At 35.5% G+C, this 17,904-nt stretch overlaps 1 protein-coding gene across 4 annotated transcripts in view; it reads left to right on the plus strand.

Moving 5' to 3' along the window:
- Positions 1–6,577: 6,577 nt before the first annotated feature.
- Positions 6,578–17,904, plus strand: part of DEG15 (protease-like protein) — a 131,592-nt gene continuing 120,265 nt past the window's right edge. The window contains exons 1-8 of one of the 4 annotated variants that reach the window (XM_089433200.1): positions 6,579–6,883; positions 6,920–6,990; positions 7,320–7,366; positions 8,009–8,174; positions 8,322–8,369; positions 8,510–8,590; positions 9,103–9,273; positions 9,376–9,513. In XM_089433200.1, coding sequence (XP_089289326.1) covers positions 6,922–6,990; positions 7,320–7,366; positions 8,009–8,174; positions 8,322–8,369; positions 8,510–8,590; positions 9,103–9,273; positions 9,376–9,513 — 720 coding nt within the window. In that variant the 5' untranslated portion in view covers positions 6,579–6,883; positions 6,920–6,921. Of the gene's footprint in view, positions 6,991–7,319; positions 7,367–8,008; positions 8,175–8,321; positions 8,370–8,509; positions 8,591–8,662; positions 8,721–9,102; positions 9,274–9,375; positions 9,514–17,904 lie in introns of those variants that run through there. The other 3 variants (XM_089433201.1, XM_089433199.1, XM_089433202.1) reach the window with 3 other exon arrangements.

Below are 17,904 nucleotides of genomic sequence, written 5' to 3' on the forward strand. Positions count from 1 at the left end.
AGAGTGGTACTACTACCTCTCTCTTAGAGGCTCAATTTTCCTCCCCTCCACGGTGAAAGAAATTTGACACACATACAATCGAACACTCACCAGGCACACCCCCCTTACTTTTCGAAGGCACCACATGTTCTGCTCTCTTGATGACAGTTAGAGCCAAGGAAAATATATAAGAATACATGAGAACCAAGCGGATATTCCGGATGGGGCTCCTACTCAAACCGCTGTGGGGTATAATTGGGACTTCACATTGGGGAGACCCATTGGTTGATGAATTTCCAGCACCATCAACACATGGTGCACGTTAAACTGATAAGTTCATCATATCACTATTACACTACGAATATCATGGCCACGTGGAATGGAATTGCGAGACATCATTGATGGCTCCATCACCGATGAACTCATCAATCACCTTTAGCTCAAGAAGCTTGCAATTATATTGCAGATGTGGTGCATGAAGTTGTAAGGAATATTTAAACTGTTGCAGAGGAGAAAGCTTGTTTTAAAAAATGCACGTCTTACATTAAAAATGTGTGATAGGGAACTTGAAGACAAAAGAAGAGAGCTTGCAGAGTTGCAATTTGAGAGGCAAAGTAAGAAGCAACAGATAGAGGAACTAGAGGCTATTGTTAGATTAAAATAGGTTGAGGCAGATATGTTCCAACTCAAGGCTAATGAAGCTAAGCGAGAGGCAGATAGGCTACATTGCATTGCTCTCACAAAATCAGAAAAAGCAGACGAATATGCTAGTAGATCCCTGAAATTATGACTAAATGAGGCTATGGTAGAGAGAAGATATCTATTTGAAAAAAATAGACTTCAGGAAGTTCATTCACAATGACAGTGAGACCCCTCCCAAAATCTCATGTTGTGCAAAATTCAAGATTTGTGTGTAAGAAATATTTTTGATTTGCCCGAAGTTATTTTTAGGTCCTTAAAAATTGATCATGCAACATCAAAGTCTATTTGCTCATTTTTCTACGATATTATGTCAAATGCAATTAATTTAATATTGATGGACATTTTTATTCTCTTTTGGATAGATGGCAGAAGGCCAGGAGCATCCTTGAAGGTAGTTTTTTTGCCCTGTGATATCTATCATGTAGTTGTAAAATGGAAGGATTGGTATTTACTTACATGCATTGATGTAATATTTTTCCTCGACTAATATAATAAATGAACTTTGTTTTCATGCAAAACACGATTTGTTGAACTTTGTTTTCATTCAAAACATGATTTTTTTGCAAAAATTGTGCCTACCATACAGTCAAGGAGCGGAATTGAAGAAATAGATACTCGAGAGTGAGTGTTATGAATCAAAAGTAACATAACATATATTGTAAAATATATTCACAATGCTTATCATTTCATTTGAGTTATTTAAGCTTATTACTTGAAAACCCTTTGTTTCCATCAGGAGGAAACATTTAGGCTAATGACACTACAATGAGAATTAAGTGTGGCTTTTGCTCATGTTATGGTTGTTGGTTTTGCAATTGAACATATGTCTGATCTTATGATATTTGTAGAGCAATTTGGTGCAACTCTTTGAAAGTCAAGACTAGGCTCTTCTTGTTTTTTATTTCACTGAATTATTATTCACAATCGGAATTGCTACAATGCAATAGTCCATTAAAGCATGCTATATTTTACATTCGCTCAATTTTTGAAACGAAGCATTCCACATATGCAGTCCAATGGTTTGTCTGTTTTTCAACTTTTGGGTTTAAACTTTATGGTAAAATTGGTATGAAAATGACTGCATATTAAGAAGTAATCATGTTCTTAGGTAGAATGGTAAATAGTCAAGAAACCTTAAAGGTAGAAATGAATAAAAATTGTTTATCCTTGATTTTCATTTTTCAATTGCATATGCAAATCAAAAGACGACACATAACAAAAATTGAGCAGTAAAGAAGAGATAAAATTGTTGAAAAATGAACCCTTAGTTCAATTTCAATCTCTATTTAAATAACTCATCGGTGCTTCCTTAAATTGCCATCGATGGTTGTATTCCATAAGAGTTTTGGGAATCACATCACCACATTGTCCATGATTTGTTTTTAATTCTTTTCTTTATTTATTTGGAGAGTGGGGCAGGGTGATTTTTTTATTTTATTTTATAAATTACTCTTTATTTGATTTTGTTATTTTATTATTATTATCGTGTCTAAGTTTTATAATATTTATTTATTTTTAAATTTATTTATTATATCAAAAGATGTAATTCTTTTCCTCACAAGATTCTTAAAAGGCTAAAAAGCAGGAAGAATGGGGATAAAAGTCCAAAAATAAAAATTTGAATGCTTTTTCCAACTGCTTCATTGGAGCAGGAATATATTCTAACAAATTGCTTGCACAAGGAAATGCAAAAACAAACAATTTCTATAATTTCTAAAAGATTGTTGATCATTGGGCCCACAAGGTGCAAGAGAGATCTCAAGACTGGAATGCTTTCTTCTATATAGAATTGAATTACATTGAAAATAATTTGCTCGTCTAAAGTTTGAAAATAATTTAGCTTTTCAAGATGATCTTCCCAATTTTTTTATTCCTTTAGTGTATCTTTGCACCTTTAAGGGCAATTGCTAGTATTATAAGTTTACTCAAATACTAAGGAAATAATGTCATTATGGTAGTAGTATATCAACTGACAAAGTATTCCCATTTTTAATCTCTTTTTTATCCTTTTAAAGTAAGCACAATGACAACGGCGTTCATGGAAGAATCCAAAAGCTATACGGAATCTCAAAGATTATTGTAAGTGATGAAAATCCATTTTTCATTGGAAATTTTTGGAAAAAATTATTTTCTTACTTGGGTACCCAATTGGATCATATCTCATCTTATCATTCTCAATCCGATAGGAAATTGAGGTCATGCATAAGTGTTTATAAGGGTATCTTTGTTGCTTTGCATCTCATAAACAAACACAATGGGTTAAGTGGTTTCCCTTGACATAACGGTGGCACACCACATCCTTCCATACTTCATGAAAAATGTTCCCATTTATGGAAATTTAAGGATATAATATCCCATCCATCAAATCGCCCTTGAAAGGGATTATAAAGGTTCTAATAGTGGAAGAGCACATAGGGCGCCAACAAGAGGTTCTCAAACTATTGAAGGATACTTTGGTTATAACATAAAACATGATGAAACAACAAGCATACCAATATCACAACGAAAGGGAATTTGAAGTGGGGGGATGGTATTTTGAGGCTACAACCATATAAAAAAATGTCCCTCAAGCAACAAAGAAGGAAGACAAATTAGCTCCCAGGTGTTGTGTCCGCTATGAGGTGTTGTAGAGTATTGGGAGTATGGCTTACAAAATGGAGTTGCCTCCATATTCACATGTACATCTAACCTTCCATGTTTCTTGCTTAAAAAAGGTAATCGATGACAACATCCTAGTCTAAACTATTTTACTAGAGATTGATGAAGAAAGAATATCATACTAGAGCCATAAATAATCCTTGAAACAAGGATTAAGCAACAATGAAATTGAGCAATTACTAAGTACCTCTTTAAATGAACTACCTATCGATGAAAGAGGCAGTATGGGAATATGATTTATTCACGTAGAAATATCCATAATTAGTTAAGTGTTGGGGACAATACTTGTTTGAAGGGGAGGGGCATGTTAAGCACATAAAACCCCTTATTAAGTCCTACATATTAAGCTATTATATTTTTATTGTTATATTATTATATAGGCTACAACCTTTTATTGTACCCTTTCATTATAATTGTACCCTTTGTCTCCTATATATACCAAGAAGACCTAGTTTTATGATCATGCCATCTTATCTTTTGTATTGTATTCATTGTAAAAGGAGGTTTCCCCTTGAAGTGGATTGTATTCATTGACTTTTTATCATTTTTCGGGTGCTTAGATCATTACAATATACTTCATTGACACAGTGCCACTAATACCTTAGATAATTAAACCGTAGAACCTCAACGAAGGTTCCACCAGAGCTAGGGCAAGGGAGGTATCTTTGTATTAGATGTCAAGTACAAACCTTGTTTTGGAGGAAAGTTGAGTAGCATGTGTAGGATCATCTAAGATGCATATCATTCTTAGAGGCTACCCACAACTCTTTTCTTCATCATAAGTAGCTACATCAGCTACAACAATGAATTCTTAGTGAGTTCCTTTCATACTTCTCTCTGTCTTTTTAAGCATTAGAGTTTCTAGCGCATTGGAGTACTCTCCACTAAATTAACCATATATTATTAGTTTACTTTCCTTTCCAATTTATTGGTTAAACCCTAACATGAACCTAAGTTACGTACAACCATAGGTTAACACAATCAAGGTAAAAAACCCTAATTAACTTATCATCTCTCCCTCTCTTTTCGATTGTTTCTTTCCTCACCCTAGGGTTTCTTTGTTTTGCTCCAAAATAGAGTGTCTATTCCACTTTTCTCTTTTCCTGCTTTAGTAAAAGACATGTCGATTCCATTTTACGCCCCATTTTATGCCATCACTAATCCATTTGTTCACTACATAATTAGAGACTCATCTCCATCATTTAAAAATATTAATAATCAAATTTACAAATTTATCAAAATTCAAGCATTTTTTTTTTAAATTATTTTAATGTACACGAACTAAAATTCCTAAAAAAAGACTCTAAGATGTTAATAAAGGCAACATCCCGAATATTAAAATTCTAAAAAAATAAATAGATTTACCAATTAAATAGACCGCCAAAAATGATTATGCTCTCATATATAAATACTCTAGGAGAAAAAACATTCATAACTTTATGTGGACCACAAATGATGATTATATTTACTCTAAAAATAAATAAATTAAAAATACATTAAAATCACATAAAATATATTTATTTTAATTTTAATTTATTAAACATTAAAATTAATTATAAATTTATGAAAAATAAATTTAAGTAAAATCAATATAATATAGTCAAATTCCACATAATATCACCAATTTTATGATTTTTTTATAAATATATGTTTACTTTATATGTTTTTTAATAAATAGTTAAATATATGCTCATTATAGTTAAAATTATTAATTAACACTTTGTATTTATAAAGGTTGTGTACTTTATTTATGTATTTGGTAAAACTCAAATAACATAAAACAAAAATTAATAAAACAATTTGTATGATAATTTGCACTTAAAAATCAGAACATGTACGTTAAAGTCAACATTGAAAATAATGAAAATAATAAGATAGGAATGATGTCGTGGAACAAAGGCACAAAGAATGGCCTTCAGTGTTTGTTAAGATTAAAGATTATGATGCCTACCTTTTAAAATCAAGAAAGGGATAAGCTATATATGTTATTTTTAGTTGAGAATTATTGGGAAGTGGTCCCATCAATCATCGCATTGTAAGTGAAAGTCAATGTTGGCAACTAACCCAATTTAAATGAAAAAGATAGCGGAGAATCTCTACCAATTTAAAATTAATCATTTAAACGGAAAAAAAAGGCGTTGTCTATTGAGACGATAGTTTCAGTTCGGTGAATTTTTGGTGGGAATTTTATCCAGATGGTGAATTTACGGTCAGAATTTTATCTAAATGATAATTTTTTTATTGGAATTAGCAAAATTTATTCAATAAATTCAATTGAAGTAATTTTTATTTTTTAGGCACACACAATTTTTGAGATAAGATAAGATAATTGTATTTATGTTTAATTAATGATCATAAAGTAGGTCAAAAACACTGTTGAGTACAATGATGTTTATAAAATGCGGGAGAACCGAGCGGTTTCCTATTAAAAATACAATGCATGAATATAAAAGGTACAATGCAGTGACATAAATGATACATAGAGGCCAATATCTCTTGAGAGCCAAAATTCTTATCGCTGAGTTAAGGACTAATTAAAAATACAATGCATGAATATAAAATGTACAATGCAGGAACATAAATGATACATAGAGGCCAATTTTTTTGAGAGCCAAAATTCTTATTGCTCAGTTAAGGACTATTTCTCATGTGCTGGAAAAGGTCAAATGAAGTGTGGGAGGAAAGAGTATGCATTTTTTGTTCTTCCGAAAAAGTGGAAACAGGGAAACATTTCATTTTAGAATGTGAGGCCTTTAAAGACAACAGGGAAAGTTATGCACATATGCTCACAACGAGCTCTTGGGACAATCTATTTAGTGAGGGGTTTGTCGAAAAGCTGAGAGAATTTATAGAAAAAGTGCCGAATACATCAAGCAGATGAAGAAGAATCTGTCCCATAGGCTATCTTTAGCCTCGTGGACGTTAAAATAATTTTTCTTCTTCTATAATGTATGGAATGCCCACATGAAGAAGATAGACCCATCTCTCCTACAGACTAAAAAGTACTGAAAAATTGTCCCTGGATTTATTTTTTTTGCTAATTGCTTAGTTTTCTAAGAATCATGCCAAAATTTCTATTTACACTTGGCAAAATTTAAAAAACACAACATTCATAACACAACATTCATATAGAAAATAGCAAAAAAAAACATAAAAAACACAACTCATTTGTAGAGGAAATAATAATAATAATTCTCCTTCTACCTCCCTATACTATATAATTTGGTGGGTTTCCTCTGACTTCCTTTGGATAATCGAGTGTGATCGATTGGTCCAATTCGCAGTGCAAATGTGAATTATCGTTCGTTTGTGTTTTAAGATTGAGATGGGAGATTGGGATCGGGATTGAATGGTGTGTTGTTGTTACCCCGCTGATGATGGACAAATATGTTTTGTGACGGGTTGGATCTGGGAATTCGGTAAGAAGAAGCACAGCTTCCCGCTCTAGTTGGTGCATTGAGAGTTATTAAGTGTTGAGGTGGAGTGAAGAGAACAATAGCAAGCAGATTGATTGATTGGTTTTGGGAGGGAATAGCAAGCAGATTGATTGATTGATTTTGGGAGAGAAGCGGGCAGTGAGTGATGGGGGAGGTTAAGAACAGCCTGGATGTTGCTGGTAGCGCTGCAGTTATGGTTCGAGTCCATGGGCCTGTAAGTTATTTTCCATTTAATCTTCCCTTTGGTAACTGTAAATTAATGGGATATAGAATCCCTCCATTCCCGAAAATGAGACCCAACCCCTGCTGTCCTGGTCGAACTCAATTGGGCGACCTCTAGAACGAACAAAGGGAAATCTTTTACATTCATTTTTTTTTAAGTTTTGATAAAAAAGGGATTACAATTAACCTCTGTTGACACCAGCAAGTTTCGTTTCGTCTCATTTCATGAGACCGACGAAGACGCTGTGTATATCTTAAAACAATGGGAAAATAAAATGTGTAATTAATAATTATGTATGTTTTGTGGTTGCAACCATCCAGGATCCAAAGGGGCGTAAAATGCGAAGACATGCCTTCTATCACTCAGAGTAAGTCTGTCATCCCATTGCCAAGACCTACCATGATCTGTGTTGTTTGGCCTTATACTTACTTATCTTCTTCCATGTTTGTTTGTTGTTGAATTACAGTATTTGGGCTACATGCTGGTCCTAACGACTTTTTCCTTCTATTTTCCACTTTATTTTTTGAAGAATCTTCCATAACCCCGGTGAAGCGATTGAGAACTAAGTGGTTTGAGATTTTTAACTGGCTATTTTCTCTGTAAAAGCAATTGGTCTATTCCATTGAAGAAGATAGACGGACCTATCAATTCACATTTCTACAGGATTCTTTGACTTGGTTTGGTCCCATGCGTGTAGAATAACTTAGCTACAAAGCATAAGAATAATGAAATTTCACAATTCTGCTGTTTCCTCAGTTTGTCGTCATTGAATGCTAGGTTAGCTGTATTGGAAATGTATGTTTTCATGTTTGTTAGGGTATTTATCTCAAGAAGTTAATGATACCAACAGTGTTTGTTAGGGTATTGATCTCAAGAAGTTAATGATATCAACAGTGGAAATAGTGCCCGTGAGTCGGATAATATTAGATAATTGCTTAAACATAAGGAAACATTCAGTTCATTTACAGCAATTTGCTTAGCTTTTGATATAAATATGTTCTATTTTCAGATCAGGTGATACAACTCTGTCTGCTTCAGGGTTGTTATTGCCAAGCTTCTTCAATACTTTCAAGAATGTAAAGTATTCAAATAAGCAAGACGAGCTGATAGTTGTCACTTGTGCATCAATAATTGAGCCTTTCCTATCTTCAAAGGAACATAGTTCCAGTACACAGGTTTCAGCAAGCTCATTTGTTTGCAATAGTAATGTACATGTTACGTATGTTTTGTTTTACTCCAATTGACTCAAAGAGGTCCACATGATAAATGGACCGTTTTTTTTTCAAATGTAGATTTGATTCATATCTATATTCTTTGTTTAGGGAACTCCAACACTGATATTTGGTGCAAAAATTGATGTTATGACAGAGGTTAGTGTCTTCTTGTCTCCATTAATACAAGTATATGATTTTGTCCTTACTACAATTTGCAGTTGCAGTATTTTAAGATCTTTTAAAAATAAATAAATTTCGTGATAGCCTGCAATCTCACTTGTTACCCAATTATTCAGGTTGTGAGGGAGTCAAATGATGCCAATGCAAAGTTTCCTAGTCAGGATCATTCTTGGTTACCGGCCCATCTTCTAGCTCTTGTATGTTCAAGGATCTCCCTTTTGTGGCTCTGGTAGTATGTTATATGTATGCATTTTTGTGTACGCGTGTATGTAATAATGTATGTATTCAGGTATTATCCAAGAAGAGGAAACATTCTTACATGTCCCTGTAAGTCCAGTTTAAGTCAGTATCCTTCAAGTTCTATAATCAATGTGTTAAAAATTACTTAAATTTGCAACGCATAATTTTTACACTAGTGTTTGACGATACATTAAAAAGTGGCAAACTTGAAAGCAAGGACTGAGTTCAACATGGTACTAGTCAGCCCTGACTTTAGTGAGCCTGTATCTTTACTTTATTGGTGAGGGTTGAGTCTGACTATCAGGATGATAGATTGAGCGAGATTAGATTAGGCAGTAGATGTATAATTCTAATTGTTGTTTTATATGTTTGTTCATATAGGTAGCAGGTGTTCAACTTTTGTGGAACCTTTTGTTGGCTTCTACACAATCCGAGTTTTTTTTGTCATTTGATGAGATATTTTGAGCAGGTGGATGTTCCAGAAGCTGCAGTCGCTTTAAAATCATTGCTGGAAGCTCATGGAGGCACATCTGAACAAAGTTCTTGGGAGGTGGGTTGGGCCTTAGCACCTGCAGATAGTGACACTCAATTGCATGGAAATATTTCTCAGAGTCAAGTTGAAAGGAGGCATATATTAAAGGTATTGCTTTCTTAGGATTGTTACTTGAACGAATGAAGCTTTACATGTTATTATTTTCCTGGAAATCTTGATTCAATTGAAGCTACTGTTATGTGCTTTCAGGAAGGGAAAGAAACCGAGGACTTAATAAATGGTCAACCTATAACTTTTAATGGTTCAAGTCAATCAAGCTCAGCTTCTGTGGCTATTGCCACAACAAGGATTGCAGTTCTTAATTTGCCATGCTCAACAAATATGAAGGTATGCTTGTTCCAAGAAAATGATATTTAATGTCATGGAGAAGTGAAAAGTTGAGAAAGAATAACAAAAGATCACAACACATCTCCATATAAAGATATGTCTTCTCGTTTGAGAAAGTGCAAGGGTTTGGCAGCAACTTACTTAGGTTTTCTTTAATGGTTCTGTCTGGTACCATACTGGACTTGGTGGTATTATTTCAGATGTGGTTGTCTGACTAAAACTCAGTCACAATTCCTATAAAGGAAAAAATTTAACTCAATGGAACTCTTTGTTGAACAAGTTAATTGTACTTGGTGGCACAAATGAGGTTGCTTCTACATTTCGCATTTATTACTAGGTGTCAGGGATACTATTGCTGCCCATGAAGATTATTTTCCAAGGAAAAAAGTTGTATTTTTATTAATACAACAAAAATACATAGTCAGAATCAGACGCCCATGGCATTTATAAGTGCTGTCGAGCCTTTTACATGAGATTCATATAATCCAAAAATGATTAAAAGTAGTACATTAGCCATTTATCCAGTGATCTGTGAAAGTCCGTCATTCTAAGTTACCAGGAGTCGGATACAGATACGGATCTGCTAGATTTTGAAAATCCAAGATCCAGATACGGCAAGGATAGGTCAAGTACAAAACATATAATAATATTTTTAAATTAGAAAAAATGCTTTTAGAGTGCAAAAATCAAATCCATTTAGAACTGAAATCATTTAGATAGATTATAAATATGAAGACTGAAACACTGAAATGATGCATCCTCTCTCATACTAAAGGATAATATCATAAATGATAATAGTAAGTACAAAAATGAGTGTCATCCATGATTACACTCGTGGAATAATGCAAGCAGGGACCACTTCATTGTATTAACCACCAAGTGAAACCTAAAATCTAAAAATTGCATTGCAATTAGGTTGAAATCCATGGCAGGGTCGGATTTCCTTGCGGGATCCGTTTCCCTTTTGCAGGATTCATTTCCAAAACACAGGATCCGTTTCCCTTTTGCGGGATTCATTTCCACAACACGGGATTCGTTTCCCTTTTGCGGGATTCGTTTCCACAACACAGGATCTGTTTCCACCATGCAGGATCCGTTTCCATCAAATCGCAATCTGCCACATGGCTGTTTCCTGCACGGATCCAAGCAGATCCAGATTGGATCCGCAGATCCTGGACCCCCTTGTGCCAGATCCCGTAACTTAGCCGTCATTATACAAAATCTGAGGTTAAACACTAAAAATACTGAAGTTTAGATCCACAGTTCATGATTATATTCTACAGTGTGTCCATTCTGAATGACTGTAATAATCCATGTTCCTCGGTCCAGTCTGTTACCTCTCAATCTGCCACACTAGGTAAACAAGGTCAATACTGATGACAAATTGAAGGACAACTTGGAAGGGGCACCATTGTCACCTAGGCTCCCACCTCTCCACTCTTCTTAGATGAACACAAGTCACTTGAAGGATGGCTTCTCTATAGATGAGACCCACTATGATGCACAACAACCAAAAGGTGCCAACTCCCGGCTTTGCTAAAAGGGTCAGATAAGTGCTTAAAAAAACAAAAATAATTTAAAGTAGCACATTAACCATTCATCCAGTGATCTGTGGTTAAACACTAAAAGTAAGTTTAGATCCATGGTTCATGATTATGTTCTACAGTTTGTCCATTCTGAATTACAGTAATAATCCATGTTCCTTGGTCCAGTCTGTTACCTCTCAATCTGCCACGCTAGGTAAACAAGGTCAGTACTTAGGACAAATCAAAGGGAAACTTGTAAGGGGTACCATTGTGACCTAGGCTCCCACTTCTACTCTTCTTAGATGAACAAAAGTCACTTGAAGGGTGGCTTCCCTATAGATGAGGCTCATTATGACACACAACAACCAAAAGGTGCAACCCCCAGCTTTGCTAAAAGGGGCAGATAAGTGCTAACATCCTAATCACCAGGCCTGTTTTCTGTTTTTAACATTAAATCCTTGAAATACATGCTTATGGGGAGGTTCCCTTTTAACATTGAAGGCCCCAAACTCCAAAACTCTTTCCAGATTATATTTCAAATGGTAAACTAAGAATTCATTCATGAGACATTAGATGACATGAGATTTTTCTGGTGTATTATTGTAGTCATCTATTTCATCCACAAAGATTGTTAATTAAAGAGGGCTGCCATTTATGGACCTTGAATCACAAAAATTATATAACATTCATTCCAAGGTAACAGTGATAACTGTTGAGAATTATAGCTCGGTTAGGAACTTCCACATATGTTCAGTGTGAACATGCGAGAAGTAGTTCATGATATTTTCGAAAAGTAATTTTATTTTTGGAAAAAATAATTCTATCTTGTAATTCACTTCAGCAAAAAATTGAAAATCTTGTTTTTAGCAGTTGAGTTTAAAATTATACTTAGACTAGGAGTAATCTTAAAAATACGTTCTCTGCTAAAATTTAAAACTATAAAGTCAGGGCAAGGTAGAGGCTTTTTCACACACACTTGAGTCGTTGAGCAACAGAGAGAGAGCAAACAGCCAGGGAATAGGCTTTCCTAGGCAGCATGTAGTTCAAGACAACATTCATTTCTGTAGAATCATGCAGATAGATATGTACAGGTCCGTATAAGTCCATACAGTTGCACAAACAGACAATATAGGCTGTCTTACAGTTCTTAGAGTGATTTTGTGCTGTTGCTGGGGTTTTCAGCAGGCTGTACAAGCTCAGGTCAGGGCATTTTTGGTATGCGTGCATGATGTTTTTCTTGGGCAGTGTGTGGAGGTTTGCTTGTAAGTTTTTTCAATTTTGAAAGAATGAAAGCTAATTTGAAGAAGTAATTACCTATGTGTGAGAAATTAATTATTTATGCTTCCGTTTAATTTTTAGCTATGTCTGATTGAATGCTCTGATCTGCAATTTAATTTCAGTGTTAATTAAATTCAACAATCTACTTGTTTGTTTGAGATCGTAAGGACATTAAAGTCACCCAGGGCTTCAAATTCTAACATGCTTCAGAGCTTGATCTTTGATTGAGATTCTCAAGGATTTGCAGTAGTAATCTCTATTGCAGGGAAGGACCAACAGTAAGAGAATTTCAAAGTTATATTTTTTTTCTTTTCGATTTGAAAGATTGTGGAATAGATCTTAGAGATGGTAGCAACAGACCTCTGGCTTGAGGACATATTGGATGGTGTTTCAAACTTTATAGCATGGAAAGTGACAGTTACACTCATTACCAAAAGAGAATGAACTCTAGGATATTTTCAAGGGCACTGTGACTCTGCCTACAGACCTATGAGACTTGACAACTCACAACAAAAAGGAAGTGAAGGCCAAGTGTATGATCATGGATGCCATAAAGGACCATTTGATCCCTCATGTATCCAAGAAGAATATGATGGAGATGTTTAATGCCTTGGTTAGTCTTTTCCAGAGTATAATTATAAATAGGAATATGATATTGGATTCATAGAGATGACCAGATCAGATGCAGTCACTGATTACCTCATGAGATCACATAGATTTGTGATCACCTTGCAACAGTTGGGGAGAAGGTTTTAGATGCAGTGCTAGTGAACATGGCAGTGGCACTGAATGGTTTCTCAGCTTTGTGGGAATCATTTGTCAAAGATATTTGTGCTCGGGAAAACCTTCTTGACTTCGAGAGGCTTTGGGATGATTGTGTCTAGGAGGAGACTTGGATGGAGTCGAAGGATGGCAAGGAGGATGGTGATGAAAACCTAGCTCTATTTGGCTAAGTTACCAGGAGACGGATACGGATACGGATCCATTGGATTTTTGAAAAGCCAAGATCCGGATACGGCGAGGATACAGCAAGTACAAAAATATATAATAATATTTTTTGAAATTTTAAAAAATACATTTGATGTTTAAAATCAAAACCATTCATGAATCACAACATTAGAACTAAATTTATTAGACAATTTATGAATCTGAATACTGAAATGATGCATCTTGCCTCATACAAAGATGATAGTAGTAAAAACAAAATGAATATTTCAATTTTCATCAATGATCACTTTATTAATATGGTAATATAGAGTAGGTGTGTCTACAAATCATGAAATGGGTCTACATCATCATCATCTACATATTGCAACTCTACATCATGAATAGACGATCGTGCGCAAGGAATGTTAGAAGTTGTTGCAGAAGTAGGAAGTGGTTGTTTAGCATCCTCAAGTAGATTAAGGTGAGTCATGACATTCAATGTCATGTTCAAGTCAGATATCTCAGGTTCCACATCCCACATCCTATTTGGACCTTTTTTATACTCTGAAGTAGAATGTGATAGGAGGCGAAGGTTGGAATGGACATATACAAGATCCTCAGCCTTCGCTGCTCCCAATCTATTTCTCTTTACCGAATGGATGAAGCCATATGTACTCCAGTTCCTCTCAGCTGATGAGGAACTGGCAACCTGTGATAACAACCTCGTGGCTAGGGTTGAGAGATAAGTGCTATCTCCACCATGGAAGCCCCACCAAGTAATAGGATCCATATGCCCTTGATCATCCATGGCTATTGGATCTGAAAAGATCCCAGTGGATTGTACAAATGCTCCGAATTCCTCACATACATCATTTGCAATTCCAACTTCCCTATAGATTTTCCTCAAAGCTGTCTTATAGCCCTGTACCACTTCAAAATTTCTGTTTGGTGCTGCTCTACCAGGTCAAGACAATATTTTGGAATGGTAATATTTGGGGTGTAGAGCATACGCCAAAAGTTGTAATGGCGTGGTCATTTTGTTCCACCTTTTTGTAACTATGTCTTTCACTTCATTGTAAAATGCTTCAAAGGGGTCATGCTCACTTGCCTTGATAATTTCCCGTATTTTCTCCAACATACTATCTATGTTTTCATAGAATTCCCCCAAGCAAGGCATATCTGTGTCAAATGCCCTAATCATGGTTAGAATTGGTTCTGTGAACTGCAAAAGGTATTGGACCTTGTCCCACCATGCATCATCAAGAATGATATACTTTATTCTTTGTCCTCTATCAGAAGTTGAAGTCCTCCATGATTCCCAAAGAGGGTCAATGACCATTACCTGCAATGCTTGTCTGACCTCCAAAAGCCTCTTTATGACTAAAATGTGGTAAGCAAAACAAGTTTCGGCAACCTACATAAACATATTGAAAAGTAAAATCTTAAATTAGACACAATAATTTGAACATTAAAATTGAGAACTCATAATGCATAACATTGATTAAAATTGGAGTACCTTTAGTAGCTCCAACTTTGCAAAGCTCCGATATATGGCTTGGGACATTGAGTGATTAGTGATAAACATTTGGATCTCCTTTGATGCTACATATAGTTCATTGATCTACTCAATTTACCAATCTTGGCTAGCATAAGGTTCAATGAATGCACTGCACATGGAGTCCAAAATATGTGATTGTATTGACCCTCCACAATCAGGCCCGCTGCTCTACAAACCTTTGCATTGTCTGTGATAACTTGGACAACATTTTGTGACCCCACACTTTCTATTGCATCAATAAGAATTGTCGAGATGCATCTTTTTCCACTCCACTGCAATCAATGGCCTTCAAAAACATTGCTCCTTGGGGACAAATTGCAATAACATTAATTAAAGGGCGATTTCTTTGATCTCTCCATCCATCAGAAACAATGGACACCTCTGTTTCTGCCCATGTATCACGGATTGATTGTAATTGTCTATCCACAAATTTTCTTTCTGATGTTAACAAAGTGGTGCGTACCTTTTCATACGCGGGGCTCTTGTATCGTTTTGGTGCTTTATTAACTGCTTTAATCATTTGTTGCCAATAAGGAGAGCGCACCAAATTGAATGCTAGTCCATTTGCATAGATGCAATGAGCAACATGCTCATCTGCAACTTCTCTACCCTGGTTATTGAATGCTGCTTCAAGAGGTCCTAGAGTAGGCCTTTTATTACTTGTGAGAGCTGGTGTAGATGGCAATGAAGACTTGGTTGTAGAGGCTTGCATAGGGAGTTTTCCCTTGCTGAATTTCCTATCAGCAGCATCTTGCAAAGATGCATAAAACTTAACTTTTGCAGGACTCAAACCTGTCCCAGGTTGGCCATTTGGACCATTGCATACTAACACACCTGTGTTAGTTTGCCCAATGAGATGGGCCTTCACCCTAGTGTATGAGCCATTTCGAATGCTATTGCATTCACTACATCTCCATTTGTATGAAACACCACCAGAGTTGTTGCCAATAATTTCCTCATATTGCCATAAAGGAGATCTTGGATCTTTATTGACATTTATTCCTTCACTAGATTCATGCTCTAATGGTTCCATGTTTATCACACTTGCGTTGATAACCAAATAAAATTAATAAAATTGTCATTCTCAAAACAAAATTCTAAATTGTTATTCCTAATATATTATTATATATAATATATATGCATGTGTAGGGCGAAATAAAATTACAAAAAAAATATAAAATTCTAAATTATTATTTTATAATAAATAATTTAAAATTTAAATAAATAAATAATTATATATATACATAATTTAAAAACTAATAAATTAATAAATATTAATAAAAAACAATATTGAATAATTGATATAATTATTAAAATAAAATTATAAACATAAAATTATTAAAATATTTTTTTAATTTTTATTTTCAACTTACAAGTTACGACTTTTAATTTTATTTATAACTTACAGGTTATATTAATATAACCTATGGCCCACGGGCCTAGGACTTTTAATTTTTATTTATAAAAAAAATATTTTAATTTTTAGCCATATAATCTGTAACATATAAAAAAAATATTATAATTTTTACAGGTTATGTTAATATAACTTACGGCCCACGGGCCGACGACTTTTAATTTTTGTTTATAAAAAAAATATTTTAATTCTTAACCATATAATGTGTAATGCATAAAAAAAATATTATAATTTTTAACCATATAAATCTTACCGCCTGCAACTCTGCGGGCCGACCCGCGACGCCCACACCTGTTGCTTTGCCCGACCCACGAGGCGCGCGGAGAACTGGAGCACACGACACCAATGCTTGCTCCTCTGCCCGACCCACGACGCCCACGGAGAACTGGAGGATGGCTCCCCTGCTCCCTCGATTCTGTTCGACCCACGACGCTGCACAGAGAACACCGCACAGCTCGACCCACAACGCTGCACAGAGAAGCCGCACAAATGCCTGCTCTCACACGCCGCACAGATGCCTGCTCTCCCACGACGCTGCCAACGAGACTCACCCACGCCAAAATCGATTTCACTGTCGCCCTTTTATAGAATTCCTTGCAGCTAAACTAGGAGTGAAACTAGAAGTTAAACGATAATAAAATTTCAATTAACTGAGTTGGATCAACTGTTAACTGAGGATCCAAACCCACTTGAACTGCGACATACATTTTGTTAACTAATCGTACGGATCCCACCGTATCCGTATCGGTACCAGTTTCGGATTTGGGGATCCGGGGTTTCACCGCTTGACCCCCGCGGATCCGGTAACGTAGCTATTTGGTCAGTAAATAAGAGTAGAGGTAAAATACTGAACAAGGGAAGAAGTAGGACTTGAGTAAAATCCAGTGCTTTGTTTGTCATAAGCATGGTCATTGTGCATCACAGTGTTTAGAGAATAACTGCTGAGGGGAGCAACAACAGAAGCAAGTAGCGACCTTTGTAGAAACTCAGATGAACAAGTTTGTTGCTAGCTTTGAGAAGGGTTTTTCATTGGTATCTTGGTTCTTACCTTTCTATTAGCACGATTTCAAGAATGCGCGGTATGTGGACAATGGGGTATCTCGACATATGACATGAGCTTGACAATTATTTTCCCGTCTAAAGAAGTGGGACTTAGGAGTACAAGTTGAGCTTGGTGATGATGCCAAGTACCTAGTAGCAATGGTTGGTATTATTCCCTTCTAGCTTGACTCAATAATTCTTTAGATTTTGATGATGTCTTGTTTTTTCCAGGTCTTAGGAAGAATTTGCTCGGTTTTATTCTGTAGGACAAGGGCTTTGAACTGCAGTTTAAGAACCATCAAGTCTACATCAAGTTGATGGATTCTAGTCCAAATACAACTCAAGTAATAGGGGTTAGAAAAGGTAATTTGTACAAGTTGCATGGCGAAGTTGTTCAAGCCTTGATGCATAACAGGGGCAACTTGTGGTGTAAGAGGATGGGGCACTTGCATCACAGGGTTTTTCTTATTTCGATTAAAGTTCATCATCGAGAAGCAAGGTGTATGTAGAGGGTGCGCAGTTGGCAGGGATGCCATGGTTGCTTCTACAAGCAACAAGAATAGGTCTAAGGAAATTCTAGACCTAGTGGCAAAGGATGAGGAGTAGGAAACTCTGAATGTTGAGTGGAGGTGATTTGTGATTTACAG

The sequence above is a fragment of the Pinus tabuliformis genome, chromosome 5_1, assembly GCF_031772625.1.
Source record: "Pinus tabuliformis cultivar Carrire ecotype Pingquan chromosome 5_1, CPIR1, whole genome shotgun sequence".
Lineage (NCBI taxonomy): Eukaryota > Viridiplantae > Streptophyta > Pinopsida > Pinales > Pinaceae > Pinus > Pinus tabuliformis.